Source organism: Pleurodeles waltl, chromosome 8 (assembly GCF_031143425.1).
Source record: "Pleurodeles waltl isolate 20211129_DDA chromosome 8, aPleWal1.hap1.20221129, whole genome shotgun sequence".
Classification (NCBI taxonomy): Eukaryota; Metazoa; Chordata; class Amphibia; order Caudata; family Salamandridae; genus Pleurodeles; species Pleurodeles waltl.
The window spans coordinates 1,417,983,963-1,418,006,892 of NC_090447.1; the positions used below are offsets into that span (position 1 = coordinate 1,417,983,963).

At 46.5% G+C, this 22,930-nt stretch overlaps 1 protein-coding gene across 1 annotated transcript in view; it reads left to right on the plus strand.

Annotated features, from left to right (window-relative positions):
* SIM2 (SIM bHLH transcription factor 2) overlaps positions 1-22,930 on the plus strand; it is a 285,872-nt gene that overhangs the window by 203,755 nt on the left and 59,187 nt on the right. Inside the window, exon 5 of the mRNA XM_069202534.1 lies at positions 13,345-13,430. Within this exon, the coding sequence (XP_069058635.1) occupies positions 13,345-13,430 (86 nt within the window). The remainder of the gene's footprint in view (positions 1-13,344; positions 13,431-22,930) is intronic.

The window sequence follows — 22,930 nt, forward strand, 5'->3', positions numbered from 1 at the left end:
TCTCTCCTCCTCTTCTTTACCCTTCTTCTTGGCTCTTCTCTCTTCTGTTCTTCTGTTCTTGACTCCTCTCTCCTCTTCTTCTTTACCCTTCTTCTTGGCTCTTCTGTTCTTGACTCCTCTCTCCTCTTCTTCTTTACCCTTCTTCTTGGCTCTTCTGTTCTTCCGTTCTTGACTCTTCTCTCTTCTGTTCTTGACTCTTCTCTCTTCTGTTCTTGACTCTTCTCTCCTCTGTTCTTCTGTTCCTGACTCTTCTCTCTGTCCTTCCTTACTCCCCTCCACCTCTGTAACCCCCCCTCCCCTATCCTTCTTCCTTACTCCCCTCCACCTTTAACCCCCCCTCCCCTATCTTTTCTCCCCTCCCCTCTAACTGACCCCCCCAACCTCCGCTTTCCCGCCGCAACCTCCCTCTCGGCCCCGCCCCCCCCCCGCTCCCATTCGTCGCCCCCCTCCCGCCACCCACCCCCAGCTGACCCCTCCTCCCCCCCCTCCTCCCTCTTATGGCGGCCGCTGCGCGACAGAGTTAGCAACCCTCGACCCGAGGGTAGGTCGCTCCCCCTGCCGCTGCAGCTACACCAGCCCAGGCTCCTGACACCTCCCAGCAAGACCTGCTAAAAAACAAGTAAGTACTCCCCCCGCCCAGCCCGCGCTACTCACCTCTCTTCTCCTGTACCTCTGTCTTCTGCCTTCCGCTCTCTCCTCCTACCTCTCTCCGCACCTCTGCTGTCCTTCTTCCCTTCGCTCTCTGCTCCTCTTCTGCAGCACTCTTGCTGCGTGTTCTGCTCTTCCTCAGCTCCGCTCCTCTTCCTCACCGCGTTCTCTTCCTGCTTCTTCTTCTGTGTTCTTCTCTGTGTTCCTTCACCTGTGTTCTCCTTTCTCTTCTCCTCTGCACCCCGACCTGCGTGTCCTTTCTTCTTTCTTCATCTGTGTACTTCATCTGTGCTCTTCTTTCTTCCCTGCACCCCGTCCTGCGTGTTCTCTCTTCTTCTTTGTCCTTCTTCTGTGTTCTTCATCTGTGTACTTCATCTGTGTTTCTTCTTTCTCCTCTGCACTGCGACCTGCGTGTGCTTTCTTCTTTCTTCATCTGTGTTGTTCTTTCTTCCCTGCACCCCGTCCTGCGTGTTCTCTCTTCTTCTTTGTCCTTCTTCTGTGTTCTTCATCTGTGTACTTCATCTGTGTTTCTTCTTTCTCCTCTGCACTGCGACCTGCGTGTGCTTTCTTCTTTCTTCATCTGTGTTGTTCTTTCTTCCCTGCACCCCGTCCTGCGTGTTCTCTCTTCTTCTTTGTCCTTCTTCTGTGTTCTTCATCTGTGTTCTTCGTATCCTCTGCTTCTCAGGTCTCTCCTCTTCTGCCTGACTCCTCTTCCTTGACTCTTCTCTCCTCCTCTTCTTTACCCTTCTTCTTGGCTCTTCTCTCTTCTGTTCTTCTGTTCTTGGCTCCTCTCTCCTCTTCTTCTTTACCCTTCTTCTTGGCTCTTCTGTTCTTCTGTTCTTGACTCCTCTCTCCTCTTCTTCTTGACTCTTCTCTCTTCTGTTCTTCTGTTCTTGACTCTTCTCTCTTCTGTTCTTGACTCTTCTCTCCTCTGTTCTTCTGTTCCTGACTCTTCTCTCTGTCCTTCCTTACTCCCCTCCACCTCTGTAACCCCCCCTCCCCTATCCTTCTTCCTTACTCCCCTCCACCTTTAACCCTCCCTCCCCTATCTTTTCTCCCCTCCAACTGACCCCCCCACCCTCTGCTTTCCCGCCGCCACCTCCCTCTCGGCCCCGCCCCCCCTGCTCCCATTCATTCCCCCCCCCCAGCTGACCCCTCCTCCCCCCCTCCTCCCTCTTATGGCGGCCGCTGCGCGGCCGCGCCAAAGGCAAGCCCGTCTGCACCCGTTCGCGCCTGGACCGCGCCCAGCGCCACAACCCCTGGCCCCCAGCAATCCCAAACCCCGCAGCACCGCTACGACCCCATCACCCTCCACGCCCTCAACCCGGGGCGCTCCAGCACCTGCTTCCAAGCCAACCCGAAACGTACCCACGGACCCTTCGCATGTCACACCTGCAAACTCACCTTCCACAGCGAAACCACCACGCCCGCCAGCCCACGTGCCAACAACCACCTCAAATGCATCCTGATCAACGCTCGATCCGTCCACAAGCACGCCGTTGAACTATGGGACCTCCTGGACTCCACCGCACCGGACATCGCCTTCATCACTGAGACCTGGATGAACGCCTCTTCGGCCCCCGACATAGCCATCCCCGACGGCTACAAGATCTCCAGGAGAGACCGCACCAACCAAGTAGGGGGAGGAATCGCCATCGTCTTCAAGGACTCCATCAACGTCACCACCTCCACCGAAGACACCCCCCTCGCCGCCGAACACCTGCACTTTCAGATCCACACCGACCCCAGGACCACCCTCAGAGGAACTCTCATCTACAGACCCCCTGGACCACGCGCCCTCTTCAGCGACTCTATCACTGACTTAATCTCCCCGCACGCCCTTGCCTCGCCGGACTACATCCTCCTCGGTGACCTCAACTTCCACCTGGAACAGAACAACGACCCCAACACCACCGCCCTGCTCGACAACCTCGCCAACCTCGGTCTCAAGCAACTGGTGAACACCCCCACCCACATCGCCGGACACACGCTCGACCCCATCTTCTCCGCCAGCAACCACGTATCCTTCAGCCACTCCTCCGCTATACACTGGACCGACCACAGATGTGTCCACTTCACCTTCCGACGCGAGACTCGCCACCTCCGCACACAACCCATCCCACACCGACATTGGAACAAAATCCCTGTGGAACAGCTTCTCTCCACTCTCAGCGACAACCAACCCACCTTCTCCACCGACCCCAACGACGCAGCCCTCAACCTCACGCATTGGATCACCAACTGCGCAGACAACCTCACTCCCCTCAGACGCCTCCCAAGACAGACCAACACCAAAAAACCTCTCTGGTTCACAGACACCCTCAAGGAATCTAAAAAAAACTGCTGCACCCTCGAGAAAGCCTGGCGCAAGGACCACACCGCAGATAACATGGCTGCCCTCAAGAACGCTACCCGCGAACACCACCAACTGATCCGCGCCACCAAAAGAAATTCCTTCACAGACAGACTGGACAAGAACACTCACAACAGCAAAGAACTCTTCAACATTGTCAAAGAGCTCTCCAACCCTAACGCCAACGCCATCACGCCCTCACAAGACCTCTGCAACTCCCTCGCCACCTTCTTCCATCATAAGATCACCGACCTACACGAAAGGTTCGGACACCAGACCCAGCCAACCACCACAGAACCTACAACCCCAGCCATCACCCTCAACGCCTAGACTCACATCAACACGGAAGAGACCAAAGCCACCATGAACTCCATCCACTCCGGTGCCCCCTCGGACCCTTGCCCACACTTCATCTTCAACAAAGCCGACGACATCATCGCCCCGCATCTCCAGACCATCATCAACAGCTCGTTTGCTTCTGCCACCTTCCCCGAGAGCTGGAAACACACAGAAGTCAACGCCCTACTGAAGAAACCTACGGCGGACCCCAGCGACCTGAAGAACTTCTGCCCCATCTCGCTCCTCCCCTTCCCTGCCAAAGTCATAGAGAAGACCGTCAACAAGCAACTTACCAACTTCCTTGAAGACAACAACCTACTCGACCCCTCTCAGTCCGGATTCCGAGCCAATCACAGCACAGAAACCGCCCTCATCTCAGTCACAGACGACATCAGAACTATGATGGACAACGGAGAAACAGTCGCCCTCATCCTCCTCGACCTCTCGGCTGCCTTCGACACCATCTGCCACCTAACCCTAATATCCTGGGGAACATCCTTTTTTACGACTTTTTTTTTCTGAAAGTTGTGGTTAACGAAAGCACAACAAAGCTTTTTTTAACCACGACTCCGGTTTTTTGTGCCTTAACTACGTATGTTCTGAACAACGAACATGCATGGTTATGGTACAAAGAAGGGAGTTGGCGAAGGTAAGTGGTGGGTTTAGGTTTTGGGGAGGGGGTGGGGGGTCAGGGGGTTTTAGGTTTTGGGGTGGGGTTGTGGGGGGTGGGGTGAGGGATGTAGGGTGAATGGTGCCTATTGCTAATGATTTTATCAGGAATGCCTTTACAACGAAATATCGTTGTTAAGGCATTCGTGGTAAAATCATTAGTAGTAGCAACGAGGTCGGTGTTCCGACCTCGTTGTTAAGGCAGTAGTTGTTTTTGAAGTCGTTGTTTCGTCGTACAGTCTAATATCCCGCCTCCGCTCCACCGGGATCCAAGGACAGGCCCTGGACTGGATCACCTCCTTCCTCTCCAACCGCTCCCAAAGAGTCTACCTCCCACCTTTCTGCTCAGACCCCACCAAGGCTCCTCGCTCAGCCCGACTCTCTTCAATGTCTACATGAGCCCCCTCGCCGACATCGTACGCAAACACAACATCAACATCACCTCCTACGCCGACGACACTCAGCTGATACTTTCCCTCACCAAAGACCCCACCAGCGCCAAGACCAACCTGGAAGATGGAATGAAAGACGTCGCAGACTGGATGAAACTCAACCGTCTGAAACTGAACTCAGACAAAACGGAAGTCCTCATCCTCGGAAACACACCGACCGCCTGGGACGACTCCTGGTGGCCCACGGCCCTTGGCACCGCACCAACCCCCCTCAGACCACGCACGCAACCTCGGTTTCATCCTGGACCCACTTCTCACCATGAACAAACAAGTCAACGCCGTATCATCCTCCTGCTTCCTCACCCTCCGCATGCTCCGAAAGATCTTCCGTTGGATCCCCGCCGACACCAGAAAGACCGTGACCCACGCCCTCGTCACGAGCCGCCTGGACTACAGCAACACCCTATACGCAGGAACCACCGCTAAACTCCAGAAACGTCTGCAACGAATTCAAAACGCCTCCGCCCGCCTCATCCTCGACATACCCCGCAACAGCCACATCTCCGCCCACCTGAGACACCTGCACTGGCTTCCCGTCAACAAAAGGATCACCTTCCGAATCCTCACTCACGCACACAAAGCCCTCCACAACAAGGGACCCGAATACCTCAACCGCCGCCTCAGTTTCTACACACCCACCCGTCAAATTCGCTCCGCCAACCTCGCTCTCGCCGCCGTCCCTCGCATCCGCTGCACCACGGCAGGTGGGAAATCCTTCTCCTACCTGGTGGCCAAGACATGGAATTCCCTCCCCACCAACCTCAGGACCACCCAGGACCACCTCGCATTCCGGAGGCAACTCAAGACCTGGCTCTTCGAGCATCAGTAACCCCTTCCCCCTAGCGCCTTGAGACCCGCACGGGTGAGTAGCGCGCTTTATAAATGTTTATGATTATGATAAAAAGCTAGGGACATTTATAAAATATAGGAGGGGTGCAGGGCCCCACTCCTAGGGCTTATTAAAGCCCCGGGAACCACCATCTCCCGGGGCAAATTTATTATAAAATGCGATAAGGCCACGCAACCCCCACCGGCCCCAAGGGACTGCCACCTCCCCAGGACAAAACCTTTTAAAAATATGTGGGGGCCCACGCAGCCACCAGTGGCTGCCACCTCCCCAGGGCAATCAACTATTATGTATGGGGGTGCGCACGGCTTCCCCCCGCAGGCCCAGGGGCCTCCACCTCCCTGGGGCAATGAGTATATTGTATGGGGGCCTCGCAGGCCCGGCACCCTGGGGACCGCCGCCTCCCTCGGACATTCAATATAGTCAATGGGGGGGGGTGCAGCTCCCCCGGAGCCCTTGGGTCCGCCACCTACCTGGATCAATCAATATAATGTATGGGGAGGCTGCCCAGCCCCCGCACCCTGAGGACCACTACCTCCCCAGTGCTCAAATAACCTAATATAGGGGGTCAGTTGCAGACCACCATCTCCCCAGGGACCACCACCTCCCTGGGACTATAAACAAATGGTAGAGGGGGACTGTAAGGCCCCCCTCGTGGAGCCATGGATGGCCTTTCGTATAGCCACTGCCCAGGGCCAGCTCCTGCTACCTTCCGAGGTGCCCACCATCAGGAGGTAGCTGTTTGCTTTTGCTTGGTAGGAGCTGACAGCTCCCACCAAACAAAAGCAAACATAACTCAGTTTTCAGCAAGATGGAGCTGTCCAACAGCTCCGGCTTGCTGAAAGTGGGGGAGCGGGGTTTTCATCTCTTTCCCTGCGTGCAAGCATGCGTGCAGGGAAAGAGATAAAAACATTTCTCCCGCAACCAGGAAACTGCTATTTAATGCAGCTCCTTGCTTGTGGGAGCAGTGCCAGCTCCCACAGGAGACGAGAGCCAGGCGGGACTGTGGGGCTTTGAGGCCCTCCCTGCGTTCTCGGAAAAATGTAAAAAAAAAAAAAACATTTCAAGGTAGAAATACAGATCTGCAGTTCTACCTTGAAAATAGTTTAACAAATAGGCTCGAGGAACAATCACGTTGACAAAGTTACAGACACACAAGGTCACTGGAGACATTTCCCCTCTGTCCTTTACGCAGCTGTTCTGTAGGAGATGCACTATACATATGCCCAATGAGGTAACACTTACTAATTACCCAGTAGAAAGTACTCCAGTTGGGTAGATATTCTGAACAAAACGGTGGCCTCTTTTTTTTATAAATACGCAAGCAGGATTCATTCTGGCACAATGCTCATTTCACAGTAATTAAACCTCAACGGGAAGCACTTAAAGATATAAATAAAAGCAGGTGCTCAAGTTCAAGGTCCATTTCTATAAGGTAGTAATTATCCTGATTTCTTGTGCATAGTCAAGGCAAAACAAGTGTTTTCTCTCTGTATTTCCACCTTGAAAAGTTATTGATAATCCTTGATGCAGGCATTTGCCTCCTTGTCTACTTCAAGTGCAATATCTCATGTAGTGATGAGTGGGTTCTCTCTTGTCAACTGCTGCTGAGACCCACCCCCGGCTGCACACGGCCAAAGGTCATGCACAACATAAGCTTAAGTGGTTATAGGGTGTTGGATGCAGGCCTTGGCCGAAGGTGGCTGGAGTAACGTATAGTAATTAAAAATGATTTTACATTTAGAAAAAACATAGAAATTCACTGAAAACACAAAGGTTATAGGGACGTTATAGTTAGGAAATAGTATTTTTTTTAAAAATGTAAAAATTCACTTAAAAAAACAAAGGTTACAGGAAAGGCTCACATTTTAAACAAACACAACCATAGAAATTCACCTCTGATAGTTAGTTATTTCAAGTAACTATAACTCGTGCCCTAAGGTAACTGTAACTCGTGCCGTCACCATACACTGCTAATTACCCCAGATATTGCAGCGCTCATTACATCTTTTATAACATCATTGATAATATCACTGTAACATTTGCTGTAAAAGTATTCATAAAAATATTGTGCATGGCGGTGGTGTGAGTTATAGTTATCTAAGGGAACGAGTTAGCAAGTGTGAATCCCCCGCCTTCCCTCTGCCCAGGAAGACCAATCAGTATGCAGATGAATGCAGATGCGGCTGAGTGTTCTCTGTTTGTGGCCCAAAGTGTAGCTGTCACTCAACCCAGATGTGTAATACAGAGACAGGCTAAGACACAGGATTGTTTAAGGTAAGAAAATGCCAACTCTCTAAAAGTGGCAGCTTCAGACTTACAGTTTAAAATCTTACTTCACCATAAGTTGTGATTTTGAATTGTTAGTCCAGAGACACCAAACTCCATATTGCTATCTTTTACCAATTTGGAAATTACACTTAAAAGATGTTTCAAGTTAATTCTAAAGCTACGCTATGGGAGCGATAGTCCTTGCAATGCTGAAAAATGAATTTAAGAGGTTTTCACTATCTGGACATGTTGAACTTAAAAGTACATGTCCAACTTTTTAAATACACTGCACCCTGCCCTTTGGGCTAACTAGGGCCTACCTTCGGTGTGATTTACATGTAATAAAAAGGCCCAGCAAGTGGGTAAACTTGCCAGGTCAAAATGGCAGTTTAAAACTGCACACAGGCTCCTCAGTGGCAATGTTTAAAGCTACTGTAGTGGGTGGCACAATCAGAGCTGCAGGCCCTCGAGCAGCATTTCATTTACAGCCCCTTGGCACATATAGTGCACTTTACTAGGGACTTACAGGTAAACTAAATATGAGGATGGTGGAAAAGCCAATGCTACCATGTTTTAGAGCACAGATCACCTGTACTTTAGCACTGGCCAGCAGGGGTAAAGTGAACAGAATCCTAAAAGCCAGCAAAAATGAGTCAGAAGAGCACGTCACAGGGCAAAGGGGAAAACACGCCAAGAATGCCAGATCCAACAACAGCAGACCCCTTAGCCATGGGGTATTTAACTATCAACATCTAAATTACAGGGCTTTCCACTTTAAACCATATCAGAACCAACATGTTCCTTCCTAGGATTTTTGAATGTCAACCATGCAGTGCAGAGACCAAAAGAAAGTTTATAAATAGATAGTAAATTATTGTCAGTGTTTCCACAAGTCAATAGCATGCCCATAAACACTGAAGAAATGTTCTTATGTAGAGACAATTCTGTGAAAAATGCTTGCTGCATACAGAATGCATTACAGAATTCTTGCAATATTTCAGTGTCTTACAAAACCATAAATATTGATTGGTTAGATTCAATATATGCAAAAAAAATAACTAATATTCTATATAATTTTACAATTTCAAGTCTCTGTAAATATTCTGTTTACAATTCCTTTGTTCATATTCATACCCAATTACACGTGTTTTTGACTCACTGGAAGAAAATCACAAGAGATTCACAAAGTATTGCCTACAAATGTGTGTGCAGTTTTGTATTATCTTTTTACACAACTCAGCTTAACTCCAGAATTGTACTCAAAAGCCCATTAGTACGCCAAAACAAATAAAAAACCAGACTTGACAAATAAAAGTTGTTTTAACTTCCCAAGACTTCTTGTACTGGGACACAGCACCTTTTTCAAGACGTAATCACTATTTCCTGGTGTCACTAGGTGACTTGATATGTCCAGGCTGCAAATTTTCCAAGGAGTGTACACTCTGATAGAAAAAATAGTATGTACATGAAAAATAGCAGTGGAAGAACAAATACAACAATAATTTCACTTTCAGATTACCAATGGTCGATAGGAGCTACAGGTTTGAACCAGAAGAGACTTTTTACATTCTTACATCCACCGAACTACATAAATTATCTCAGCATTCCTCTTAGCCCATCCCTGATGAGAGATTCTAAATTACATATTTCTATTTCATTATAGTTTTAGTATGAGCAGGTCTTCAAAACACAGAGATAAATTACTTCTACTAATCCCCTTCTCCATTCAATATTGATACCTCAAAAGATAATTCACAATTAACAACAACAGAAGAATATTCTGTATATTTGTTTCAGGCATTTAAAGAAACAACGTCACTAACACCCTCTAATTAAAGGTAGAAAACCATTTTTAAAGAAGCTCAAAATGTCCTATAGCGTGTGCAGTACACATCATGGTAAATGATCATGCTGATTTAGAAGTGTTTTATTACTACCTAAACAAGAGGTTTGGGTGAGAGGTTATCTAGTATTTCTACCATAATTTTTGTTGTCAAATAATGTTACTGAGTGTCTAGGTTCAAAATCTAATCACAGACAGGGAGAATGGAATATTGAAAACCCCTGTGTATTGATGGTCTATCGGCTTATGAAGTTTAGATATGAGGCAAACTTGTATTCTCTATAAGGAATAATAACTAAGAAGACTAACCCTATAAATCACAGTACCACGCCTATGATTTTCATAAAGGCACTCTTTTTAATGGATTCATGCACATACCATATGGCTTAAACACAGAAATACCATGTATGGCCTAGACTAGTGATTTTTGGCTCATAGCATAGAAATCTGCTAAGTTATAGTTAATGTTAAGGTCAAACCGGAAATACAGCTGAGCTTCTTCCAGGCAAAGAAATTCCATCCGTACACCCAACAAAAAAGGGGGCATTTGTTTTTTGTTTTTTACATATTCCATGTGCACTCTTACTTTAATCTAAATGGCACTCTTATTTCGGCTATTTCCTTCAATCTGATGTTTTATGTTTGCGATTGCAGCATTCCCTGCCACAACGCTCCTGTCGCCTATAGCAGCTTCCTTTAAAATAAGATGTATTTGGAGACACCAATTGTAAATTTCTGAGGAACAGGACGATTGACAGTGAGGACTCTCCAAAGAAATGTTAAAAGATCCTGGAGAAAGCCACTGCAAGCAAGGGGATTTGTTAGACCTGTCAGTCATAGGGTGGTCTTTCCTCAAACCTTTTGGCTTACTCCTCCATCTTTGTTTACTTGCTATTGTTGGTCTTAGGACTCTGTGCACTTTACCACAGCTAACGTAACGTTTGTGTGCTTTCTCCTTTAAACATGGTGAAATTGGCTTACACCCAATTGGCACATTCAATTTACTTGTGAGTCCCTAGTAAATTGTTACTACATGCACCAGGGCCTGTAAATTAAATGCTGCAGGTGGGCCACATCACTGATTGTGCCACCCTCTTTTTAACATGCCTCAAGGATGCCATTGCAGCCTGTGAGTGCAATTTTAAACTGCCATTTCAACCTAGGAAAAATAAACCGTTTTCTAGGCCCAAACCTTCCTTTTTAGTATATATATAAGCACCCCTACAGTAAGAAGCCCTGAACAGACCAGAGGGCAGGGTGCAGTGTATTTAAAAAGTTGGGCATGTACATTTAAGTTTTACATGTCGTAGTAGTGAAAAATGACTAAATTTGTTTTTCAATGCTGCAAGGCCTACCTCTCCCATTAGGTTACCTTATTACATTTAATAAGTAATAACTTTTGATTGGGGCAGATAGAAATATCAAGTTTGGTATCCAAAGGGTTGTCATGAAAAGCCCTCTTTAACAGTAAAGTTGGATTTTTAGTCACAATTCTGCAAATGCCACTTTTAGAAAGCTAGCATTTTCATGGCCTAACCATTTGGTGCCTCCATCCTGTTCCTGGGGCACATAACTAGATGTAGCTGGCAGTTGGTCTTTGTGTATTGAGCCCAAACAGTGAGGCAAAGGGAAGATAGTTGATAGCAGGGTGGGTCACTCTGAGCTGATGAGGGGGAGAATTTGTCACCTACCACACTTGCACATCACAAAGGCTCTGTCAGAGCACTCTCACAAAGGGTTAGCCATTGGTCTTTTGTGACCCCAGACAAGCTGGGGCCAGGGCAAAAAGGCAGGAAAGTCTAGGTACCTCAGGGGCCAGAACCCTCTCCTACCTCAAAGTGGGCACCAGGTATAACTATTGGACCATTAGACCCAACTCTTTAGTACACTGCTAGACTTGTGGGAAACTGAGAAGGACTGCTGTGCTGCTCTGCAATATGGGCTGCCACTCTGCTGCCATGCTGTCTGAGTGAAGGAATGGACCTGCTTCTTGAACCCAGGACCACTAGTGACTCCAAGGGCTAGTTGGCTAGTCTCCTGACCAGAGTCTCAGGGACAGAAGGCCTCAACCACCATGAACCTAGCAACTGCACTCTGTCTGCTGTGATTCATACCCTTGCAAGTGGGGCCACCCCAGTCCTGGACCTGTGGAAGTAGGCCTTAAGGTGCTCTGCCAGCCAAGAATCAATGCAGCGTAACGCATCTCCTACCAAAACTTTACATAGGGCCATTAGTTTAACACATCGCCCCACAAAAACTTTACATCAGAACTGCTGCATGATGCATCGTGAACACATACATTTGCATCACAAGCCCCTCATTGACGGCACCCTTGACGATGAGGCAGGACTCTACATAGCAAACGCTGCAGCTTTTATGGGAACCAGCTGGTGCACAACATATCTTTGACGCAGGATTTCGCATCCCAAACCCCTCATCAATGGCATTATCAATGGTCACGTAGGACCTCACATCCCATCTTCGCAGCTTCCCAGGACTGCTATTGTGCGATGCATCTTCACACCAGAACCTTGCATTGCTTCGGCTACACTACACATCCTTGACACAAGATCACACAATGCTCCACAACCAGGATTTATGGTACTTTGGTCCGTATTTATACTTTTTTAGCGCTGCATTTGCGTCATTTTTTTACTCAAAATCGGCGCAAACTTACACAATACAATTGTACTTTGTAAGTTTGCGCTGTTTTAGTGTCAAAAAATGACGCAAATGTGGCGCTAAAAAAGTATAAATATGGGCCTTTGTTCAGCAGGCATAACTGGGTCCCTGTACCTGGCCTGTGCTCCATCATAGGTAGCCTGAACTTGAGCCTTTGTCCTGATCCGTCGCATTCACATACCCACAGTGCTTTGTGCGTGCTGGTGCTATATTAACCAAAATCTTTAAAATTGCATATCTCCAGTTCTACTGATTGGAATTTTGTTGTTTGGTCTTAAATTATTTATTAAATTTTACTCAATTTTTTTAAACTGGTGTGGAGTTTTTCTTGTTTTGTGTTTCACTACTACTGTTTGAAGTGCTGTGTAAATACTTTACACAATCCCTCTAAGTTAAGCCTGAGTACTCTGTGCCAGGCTACCTGAGGGCTGAGCGCAAGATGATCTGCACACCTATTTATTGTACAACAAGCTTACCAGCTATCGTGCTTGGAAAAAGTGTAAGAATCGGGCATTTCATATAGATTTTCACCAAGTTTAAAAGCGCAGGGCAAGTAAAAAAAAGTAGCAGAATTCAAGACAATTGACAAATATTTGTAAATGTGCATACTTGTAAAAAACAATGAATTTGAAAAAAAAAAGTGTGAAAAAAACCTAAATTCGACCAGTCCAAGTAAACCAAATGATGTGTAGGGACGTTCCTAAAACTCTCAGAGATTATCAACAATCACAGACATTCATCATGTTTAGTACACATTCATATTATTTTTGTTTCTTTTTGTTGGAAAAATAAACATTTAAAATACTTTCTACTACGAATTCCAGTGATATCATGAACATTTATGCGTAACTTCGAAGAGAAAATGTGGGGTTCCTTTGCAAAAATGTCATATTGACAGCTCCTGTGGCTGCATTGTGTAGTGAAATCCCTCGATAAAGGGTTCCAAAGGGCTGGTAGAAAGGATGAAGATTTTATTTACATTCTGATGAAGTCACAGTCATTGCAGAGAGCGCTATACACAAGGTAGGTATTATTTTTTATCAATATTATTATAGTTACTATTTTTCTGAAAACGCCACCATTTTCTTTGCTCACCGTTAACACTGAAAATATTTATCATTATCCAGAAAGAAGAAAACAGGGGCTACAGCATCTGGTATTTTCTGTTTGTAAAAACAGCTTTGTTCGACACGTTAAAATTAAATCTTAACAATGACAGTATTTTTCCTTGTGCTTTCAGAGTACGAGATGGAAAGGTCTTTCTTCTTGCGAATGAAATGTGTGCTGGCTAAAAGGAACGCAGGGCTGACATGCAGCGGCTACAAGGTCAGTAGAGTTGCTTATTACTTTAATTAAATCCACTGCACCTTTTTAGGGTCGAGCCTATGTTGCATGCGCTCGCGTATGCGTATCGCAGCGAGACAGGGTCGAGCCTGCATTGCATGCCTTCGCGCATGCGTATCGCAGCGAGACGCTTTAGGGTTTAGAAAAGGTCTCGGAGCCCTGTCGACGTCACGTCAGTGTTTCTCATTGGTTCGTGGGCTTGCCTAATAAAATCTGCTTGCTTTCATTAGTCGAAGGCATGCCTAGCTCTCCTCGAGCGCATAGACCAAGTACAGAAAACATGCGAGGCTCGCTGTTTTCTGTCTGGCTCGTGGACTACTTTTTCTCTAATTTACTAGCGCGATTTCGCTTGGCAGAAGTTGAGCGTTTTACATAGTTAATTGCACTTTTTCAGGTTACTTACATAAATGCACTTTTGCCGATAGGTGAAAAGTCGGGTTAGGAGTTTACAACGCGGTCAGCTCTAACATGAGCAAACGCGAGACCCGTTGCATTGTAAATGCTTGTTATTTTTGGGAACTTTGAGCAGCAACAGTCCAAACTCGAGACACTGACATTCGTTTGCATGCGTGGATGTAGCTTAGCGGTGGTACATTCTGTTAAAAAGCAAAAGACTGTTCTACACCTGGGAGGGATGCACTTCAGAAAAGCGTTGATAGGAGACTGGAATATTGAAAAATAAGCCTATAATTTGATGAGATCTTATCTATACCGACGCACTTACATTGCAAACTGTGAGATATTTGCCCCTTTCCCATGTGAGGTGAACAGTGGCAAAGATACTCACTGCAGCTCTTCCCAGGTGCTTTCCCAACAAGAGCCTCGGCGCTCCTGACTCGGCTGGTGACAGTAATTATGGGATGAACTGGGATCACAAGATGTGAGGTTGATCTGCAGAGTGGGGCCTTTTCATATGGTGCTGTAAACAGGTGGAATCTCCAGGTGAAATTCCAAGTGAAATGGAACCCTAACCAGGGAGCTCGGCAAAACCAGGAAGTTATTGATCCCACCAGTAATTCCTAATACATAAAGGTTCCACACATAATACCTAGTAACACCCATTTTGGAAGTTACTGATGCCCCTAGTATCTGTAACTTCAGGGGCGGCGTTAACGTGAATAACAAAAGGCACTTCGTGATATGGTCAAAGGCGTGACAGGCCTTCAGAGGTTGCCATCCCACACACTCCAGAGCCTAGCCTCTACAAGCACATGTACAGAAATGGTTTACAATCTGAAAACAGACAAGCCAAAATTCAAAGATATAATGCATAATATGTAGCAACCCTGATCTAAACTGCACTATATTACTCTTTAATCTTTATTCTCTAGGTCTAACCAGTTCTATCAAGGGGTACAAAAGTATGTATATATGTGGCGTATGCATGTGAAGGACAGAATGCATCCCATAGTATACAGTGGCGTGAACTAGAGTTATGAAAGGTGCTGCAGACCCCAGGTACCCTTGAAAGAGTTGGTCCTGCCCCACCGCCAACCGCTGAATGTGTCTCGGCGCATTTAGTATACTCACTCTTTAAGTAGCAGTTGGACCCTTTCAGGGAAGTCAAGTTGATGGTCAGCATCCCCACTCTGGAAATTGTCGCAGCACCATTGCTCGCATTTGACCAGCACCATCTTCACCTGCATGTTCTGAATCGCAGCCTGTTCGAAGGGGAGCATGCGAGCGCCAATGCTGCGTCTCGTTTGTGGCCTGATCAGCCATATGTAACAGAAGGGCCGGCAAGTGGCCGCTGCTCTTTCATGGTTTAGATGCCCTAATTCACAGTGGCTTCCTGATGTGGCTTGCTAGTGTCAATGGTTTCAATCCCCACATCCCACCAAAAAAGACCCCATTCGTTTGCACACACACCAAGATGTAACCCTAAATAATTTCATTTAGTTAGTAACACACAAAGCGAAGTTACGTATCTCTGCCCTTGTTGGTGATCACCAGGTCCGTGTCAACATGTTCACCAACTGGATGTTCCTCTCCTGTGTTGAGTGATCTCTATGGACGCAAGGCACTGACATACAAATGCAGGCATCTGTGAAGGAGGCATGCTCATCCACAACCCACCCCTGCATGTGTCAGCATTAGGCAGCATCTTCCATCTGGAGAGACAGTATTCAGGACAGAGGAGAGTGAAGTTAATGTCCTCCATTGGCATCAGGGTGTATCTCTGTGTATATCTGCTATCACCAAGGGACATGAACACCCTCCCTGATCTCACACCTCATATCTTTCTTTGACAACCTGAGTCAAAGGCCATGCCAGCAGACCTCCACTCTTAATGGATTCTGCTCTGCATCCTGCTACATCTTTCTGAAAATAAGACTGGACTTTTAATCGTCATGTAGAAGCCACGCTACATATAAAAGGAGGTAACCTACGTTCCATTAATGACATTTGACCATAATCCCTCTTGTCTAGACTCTCCATCTACTCTAGAAAAGTCAGTGCCCCTGAATTTAGTCTCACCCCCAGGCATCAGGGAGTGGTTCCTCGGCTATGACGGAGGACCCTCACCCCCCACCGCCAGCAGCATCTGCAAAACTTTTACAAGAAAACAATAATAAGTTATGTTTATTATCGTTTTTGTGTAAAAGGGGCAGAGCCATGAGCGATGACCGGGACGGAGGGGGAGTACACTGCACTCCCCCTCAGTGAGCATGTATGTTTGACCGTCCGTCTCGGGCCAGCCAAACACACATGCGTACTAGGCTCTCTCCAACCCGGCACTGCATTGCTGGGTTGGAGACAGCAGACATAAACTCGCACTCTGCCTCGGAGTGACCTGTCTGGCGCTCCGTCGAATCCTAACACTGCTTTCACGCTGCAAGCAGAATGAAAGCAGCGTTAGGATTGGACGCAGGGCAGGCTGGGAGCCTGTGCCTGCAGGGAAGGACCGAGGAGCGGATTGGAGCAGCGAGAAAGGTTAGTTTAAAAAATATATATGTTTTTTGTCGTCCCCTCCCCGCCCCCTGCTATGTGCCGCTCCACCCCTTTTCCCTTTTGCGAGTTGCCACTGCCAGGCAGTTACTCAGTCTTCAAAGGTAGAGTAGCTGAAGAGCTAGGCCGGGACCAGTTGTGATAACTAAGGCAGCAGCATCTGTATTACAGCTCTGGTATTCCCCCAGCCTATCCTTTAGTTTGTTCTTTGTAGTAAGACTTTAGTTTGTCTGTTATGATGACTGAATAACATCTCTTTTTGAATGACCATAAGTGACCCCATTTGCGTTTTTTTTTTTTTTTGTTTTTTTACAGTAGCGGGATTCTTAGGCTCTCATTCGGGTGGCCCACCGTTCGGTTGTGGTAACACCCCCTCAGCAAATAATAATACCACACAGGGAAGTGTTTCCTTGGTGCGGTATTACTTTCAAAGTTCAAGTTTTTCTTCTCAGAACGAGGGATCTCCTGATGTATCAGACTTTGCCTTTTCTGCTGAGAATGAGGGATATCTTGCTGTAATGGAGTTTGCCTTTTCTGCTTAGAATGATGGATATCCTGTTGTACCAGATTCTGCTTTTTCTGCTCGGAATGAGGGATATCCTGCTTTACCTGAGTTTGCTTTTTATGCTTCCAATGACGGATATACTGCTGTAACTGAGTTTTCTTTTTATGCTTCGAATGACGGATATACTGCTGTAACTGAGTTTTCTTTTTCTCCTTGAAATGAGGGATATCCTATTGTACTGGAATTTGCTTTTATGGCTGAGAATGAGGGGCATTCTAATGTACTGGAGTTTACTTTTCTGTGCAGAATGAAGGATATCCTGCTGTACTAGAGTTAGATTTATTTCTGCCCAGAATGAGAAATAACCTCGGGGGCCCCTGTTCAGAACAGTTTTGAATTTATGTTCCAATTCCAGCTCTTTCGTGACTAATCTCTGTGACTAAACACCCCACACCCCCCATTTCTCATATGTGAGGTCTTGTTTTGATCTAAAATAAACCTTTTATGGATGTTGCATGAAACAAACATTTCTCTGCAAAATGTCTGTAATAGACTCTCAAATAGCACTCACATTAAAACGAAATTAAAGGGAAACAGTATTTAAAACAATCTGTTTAAGAACTATTCAAAGTCATAAGGGCAAGACTGACTGCGGAACAGAGCCGGCTCTATCAGGGCTCCCCTGAAAGGCTGAGCCCTGGACAAGATCCCACTTTGCTCATAGCTTAAAATGTCTCTGCTCTGATGCTCTGCAGATAGGGTTTAGTGAAGATCAGAAAACTCAGTTATTTGGTTGCTGTAGTTGGAATTCCTATATTGTACTATCTCGAGAGCCCACGAATGTCTCACTAATTTTGTAGACCTTTTGGATTCAATCCTGTAATTTGTATTTGTGATAACAGAACTGTGGCTCTATTGCTTTAACAAGAGGCTTCACTCCGGGTGCCCACATCTGGAAGCCCCTCGAAAGAGTTGAATTATATCTTTATACCGCTCCATCTTGTCCACGGCCCTTTTTTAAGCTCCTAAGCATCTCATAAATGTGTCATCGAGGATTCAGCCTGTCTTGTGGGCACAGCAATTACCTCCTCACTGGTAAATTACTGTCTGATTCTCACACACGAAGGCTCTGGCACTCTATCCATTCGTCTGCATTGTAAGGTAGATCATGTTGTACAATGCGCAGTGAGTCAGGCAAGCCCCAGCGCGCACACACTGAGCCTGCAGGATCAACACTGCGCGGGCTGCACCATGTGGGAACAACCGCCTCATGGGCCCGTCTTCATGCATTGGTACTTCTTTTCAGAGGAGTATTGTTCACAATAGTCTACTAAACGTTCTGGAAACAGGCAAAGGCCTAACGCGAGACACTCGTCCTGTTAGTTTTGGATAACTGCGGTCTGGGAGTGACAGGGACCCATTCACAAAAGCACTTATGCCTACTGTTAGAAATGGGGTCTTTGGTTGACAGTCTGGTTACCCCCTGTTCAAGCAAGGACCCTCACTCTAGTTAGGATAAAAGAGAATCACCCTCAGCTAACCCCTGCTTACCCCCTTGGTAGCTTGGCAGAGCAGTAACCTACATAAAGCGCTATTACATGAATACTGTTTCACACACTCTTACACGCCATTGTGAACCAGAAATGCCCAACTCCCTATCAGTAAAAGTGAAAAGAGGGCACAGTCCTTTCTATTAGCACTGGCTGCATAGGAATATTCCCTGAATAGCTCAATTTTATACCCATTTCATATGTTTTGGGGCAAAGGTCGGTTTGAGTACGTAAAAGAGTATTACAGGATCTGTATTTCACATATCACAAAAGGTCTGTGAGTAGGCCCCGCAGTCACTTTCTATTAATAAACCACTGTGAGTCCCATGGTAGGATGTGATGCCAAAACTGCTGAGTGGAATGCCATCTGCGCACAGGATCAGATCAGGATTTTACCCCTTCAATTGCTTCTTTTCAGCCGTGCAATGTGGAATAACATGCTAAAGCACGTGATTTCGTTTTATGAGCTATTTGGTCCTTGCAGTTTCCTTCGGGTAGGTCTTGGAGGAAACAGCACTTTCAAAGCCCAGGACAGAGTTCAATTTATGTAAACCCCATAATCTGTGGTGGGGGAAACCCAATTTCACACTTAAAGTGTCTCCATTTATCCAGTCTTTCTTGAACCCTTTGACTGCCGATGTGTTAGAGGCACAGAATTTCAAGCGCAGTTGGGTTGCCGCGACGCCGCTAAGGCCAGAGGGTTGAGAAGGACATTTCACTCAATAGGAGATCAACGTCTTTACGGCCATTATGGCGGTCAGGCGCGGCGCCCCCCTTAAAGGCTCAGTTTCCTTGATGAGTTAAGGAGCGGGAGGGATGAGGGAGCAAGATCTGAAACCCTCAAATCGTTTCAGAAAGCTTTTGGTATTTTAAGTGGGTGATCACTCATCCAGGGATTTGCCTTCATCCCGTGTAGCGATAATGTTTAGATGTGAAACGCGATGCGTATTTCTTTTGAATACCAAGGAATATAGGACTACGAATGGAAGGGTGTAATTGAGCAGAAACTGTCAAAGTTCATATTTGTTGTTGATTAGGTACTGTTTGTTTATATATATATATATATATATATATATATATATATATATTACCTAGTGGCTTTCGCCACTGGGTATTTATAGTCAGGTCTCCATCTCCATAGGAAAGGCCTTTTTTGGTTTGGTAATAACTTTGGAGCTGTTTCACAAATTTTCATGAAGCTTTCCAATGGAAAGTTGTGGGGTGATCTGTCAAATGGGGGCCAATAAAAAGGGAGTGTCCCAAAACACAAAATCTACATGCATTTTCCATAAACCTTTTCAGGCAGTGCTACGCAAAAACTGCTGAACAGAATTACACCAGATTTGACAGAAAGCTAGCTTTTGGTCCAGAAAGCGTGCTTTTTATGGTTTGGTGTACATCCGTTAAGTAGTTTTTGAGATATTATGGAACACAAATATTAGTATATCTGCATGGTTGGGCCCGAGGGACTCTCACTAGAGCCCCTTGAAGCCAATTTAAAAAATAGAGCGTTCTGATTGGCCTGGGCATTTTTTCCCCTTAGGCCAATTCACTCCCATAGGAGTAAGCCTCCCGCTGGAGCAAGCGCTCTGATTGGCTGCCTGCAACATGAGAAAAAATGTTGCAGGTGGCCATTATAGGACCACGGGGACTTAGGCCCCTGTCCTAAAAATATTTTAAAGAAAAGATATGAGGGCAGGGTTGGGATACTCTGCCGCCAATAGTCCTTGTGGAGGTCCCAAAGGAACCCCTCCTGGGGACAAAATAAATGTAAAAAAACATTTTTTATCCGCAATCCTGTGGAACTCCCACAGGATTACAGCATTACAAAAATAATAATTACTGTTAAATTTAGGAAAGGGGGAGTGAGCGACGTACTCCTCCTCAAGCCACTGTTGGGCACTGGGAAGCCATCCCCAGGCCCGACTGCTAAACAATGGGGAGGGGTCATGCAGGACCCTCTCCCCAAGTCACCATTGGTCCCTGGGGTCCCCATCCCCTGGGGTTAATTAGTAAATAATGGAGAAGTATCATGCGGCCTTCCTCCCAGAGCCTCCATTGGACCCTGGGGACCTCCATACCGGGGCCAATTTCTTTTGAAAAGGGGAGGGGCACACGGCCCCACTTCCTGAGTCACTTTTGGGCTCTGAGGACCCCATCCATTGAGGGGTGAATCTTTACAGAGTTCCTGGGAACCAACCCCTATAGCACTGTGATTCCTTTCCAGGAGAGTGCAGGCATACCCTGCCCGCACTCTCCCAGGTAGGAAACTCCACGTTGCTTATGTCCATCGGAAGCAGTAAAAAAAGTTCTGCTCCCGCCTTGGTGGGAGTAAAGCAAAGGTGCCGGTTCCTGGCAGCGTCTAGTATGCAGCTGGCTAGGGAGCCAGCTGGGGCCCCCTAAATTGTGGGTGCCTCAGGTGGGCACCACGCACCCACCTATAAAACAAAATGGCTAGCTCCCAGACGGGGAGTCAGATGGGGTCATGGGGACCATGGGGCTCCCCTATAACCCCCAAATAAAAAAAGGAGTTGTCGGTGCCATGGGTGAGCACCAAGGCACCCGGGTAATAAAAGATATGCCGGCTCCTGCCAGCACACACTATGTAGGCAAGCTGTTGAGGTCATGGGGGCTATGGAGACCTGGGGCTACCTATACGGCCCTGAAATAAAATAAAAGATATGGTTGTCCCGGGTGCCCACCAAGACACCAACATAATTTATTTTAAAAAAAATGAATAATGAATGGCAGCACCAGCTCATTTATTTTTCACTTCTCTATGAGGGAGCACCCCATAGTGCACTAACAGGGCTATTTGAATTTAGTGTTTTTATACCTTGGTGGTGTCCAAGGGATAGGGGGTTGGATTTATGTATAGTAATAAAATCTTACTTTATATTTAAAAAGAAAACTAGAAATTCACTGAAAAAATTGAAGGTTAATGTAACGTTTTAGTTAGATGAAAATTCAATGACAAAATAATGTTTTAAACTAAAAAAACACTTTTTTTCAGTTATTTTCTAAGGTTCTTTCACATACCTAACTTTAACTGTCACTTTAACCTATATTTTTCATAGAGTTTTTAGTTTTTGTTTTTACTATAATTTATTTTCAATATATAAAAGGCAAACCTATTGGTTTTCCCAATAGACATTTCAACAAAGGATTTATAATTAAAAAAACATAAACATGTATCAGTGTTTTTTGCGTTCCTCTGGCTACGTAATGCAGCCATAAAACCAACCATAAGGAATTCCTGCATTCCGAAGCTCTAGAGAAAACAAAAACTCCAGTTCTGGGAATACTGAAATACACCAATTACTTTTCCTTGGGTTATATTCTATAGATCCCAGAAAATATAGGGTTATTTTTATTTAAGTATTTGTGGGGGCTGCTCCACTCTCTGCAGCCTCCACCCCACAACACTTTAAGAACATGCTGGTGGTGCCCCTACCCAGATTGCGGGCACTACTAGCCTATGAAGGGCACTATGGGGTGCTCCTTGCAGGAGTTGTGAATAATAAATAAATGGCTCCGTCTGCTCATTTATTCGTCTCCCTTTTTTTTATTTTTATATTTTTTTTGTAGGTGTTCTGGTCCCACCCGCGACTCCTACAGCTGTCATTTTTTTTTGAGCTGTTGGAGGAGCCAGAGAGCCCTTGTGGCCCATCCAGTTCCCTACAAGAGCTCCCATTCCATGGGGCCTTGCAGAAGTTGTCTACCCTTTTTTTTAAATCACTGGGGTACGAGGGTTCCCACCCAGGGCACCCTACAGCATTTTTTACACTGCGGGCCACTGAAGGCTGAAGGAGCCCCAGAGACTCTACACCCCACCAGCTCCATGCATGGGCCCCATTCTATAGGGCAGTAAAGGATCCAGACACTGCTTTGTTTTTCCACAGTGGGGTCATATTTTGGCCTGCAGGGGAAGGCCTATGGTCCCCGCATCCCCATCCGCCCCCCTGCCAACACCAATCCTGGGTGTGGTGGTAGCCTGCATTGCTCCCATCCAGCAGAAGCAGTTTTTTTTTCTGCTTCCACTGGAAGGGCACAATTCTATGTTTCCTTGCCCACGAGAGAGGGGGTAGGGAAAAATATTTCTGTTTCACCCAGCTCAAGTCTTTCTGCTCTCGCAGGCAGGGAAACAATAGTGTCCTGGGGACTGGGTCCCTGGGACATCAACACTGAGTTTGTCCCTGAGGATGGGGTCCCCAGGGCCATACGAAAACTTGGAGAGAGGAGCCACACATCCATCTCCTACATTTTATGCATGGACCCAGGTGATTATTGAATGAGGTTCGAGGAGGTATGTGGTCACTCCCTCCCCCCTACACCTTTGTACTCAGTCCCAGAGAGGAGGGGCCGCATAGGCCCACCCCCCTTTATAAAACAATCGGCCCCAGGGGATGGGGACTCCAGCGCCTAGAAAAGACTCAGGGGGGGCACATGTCCACTTCATATTTAAAATATTATGTATC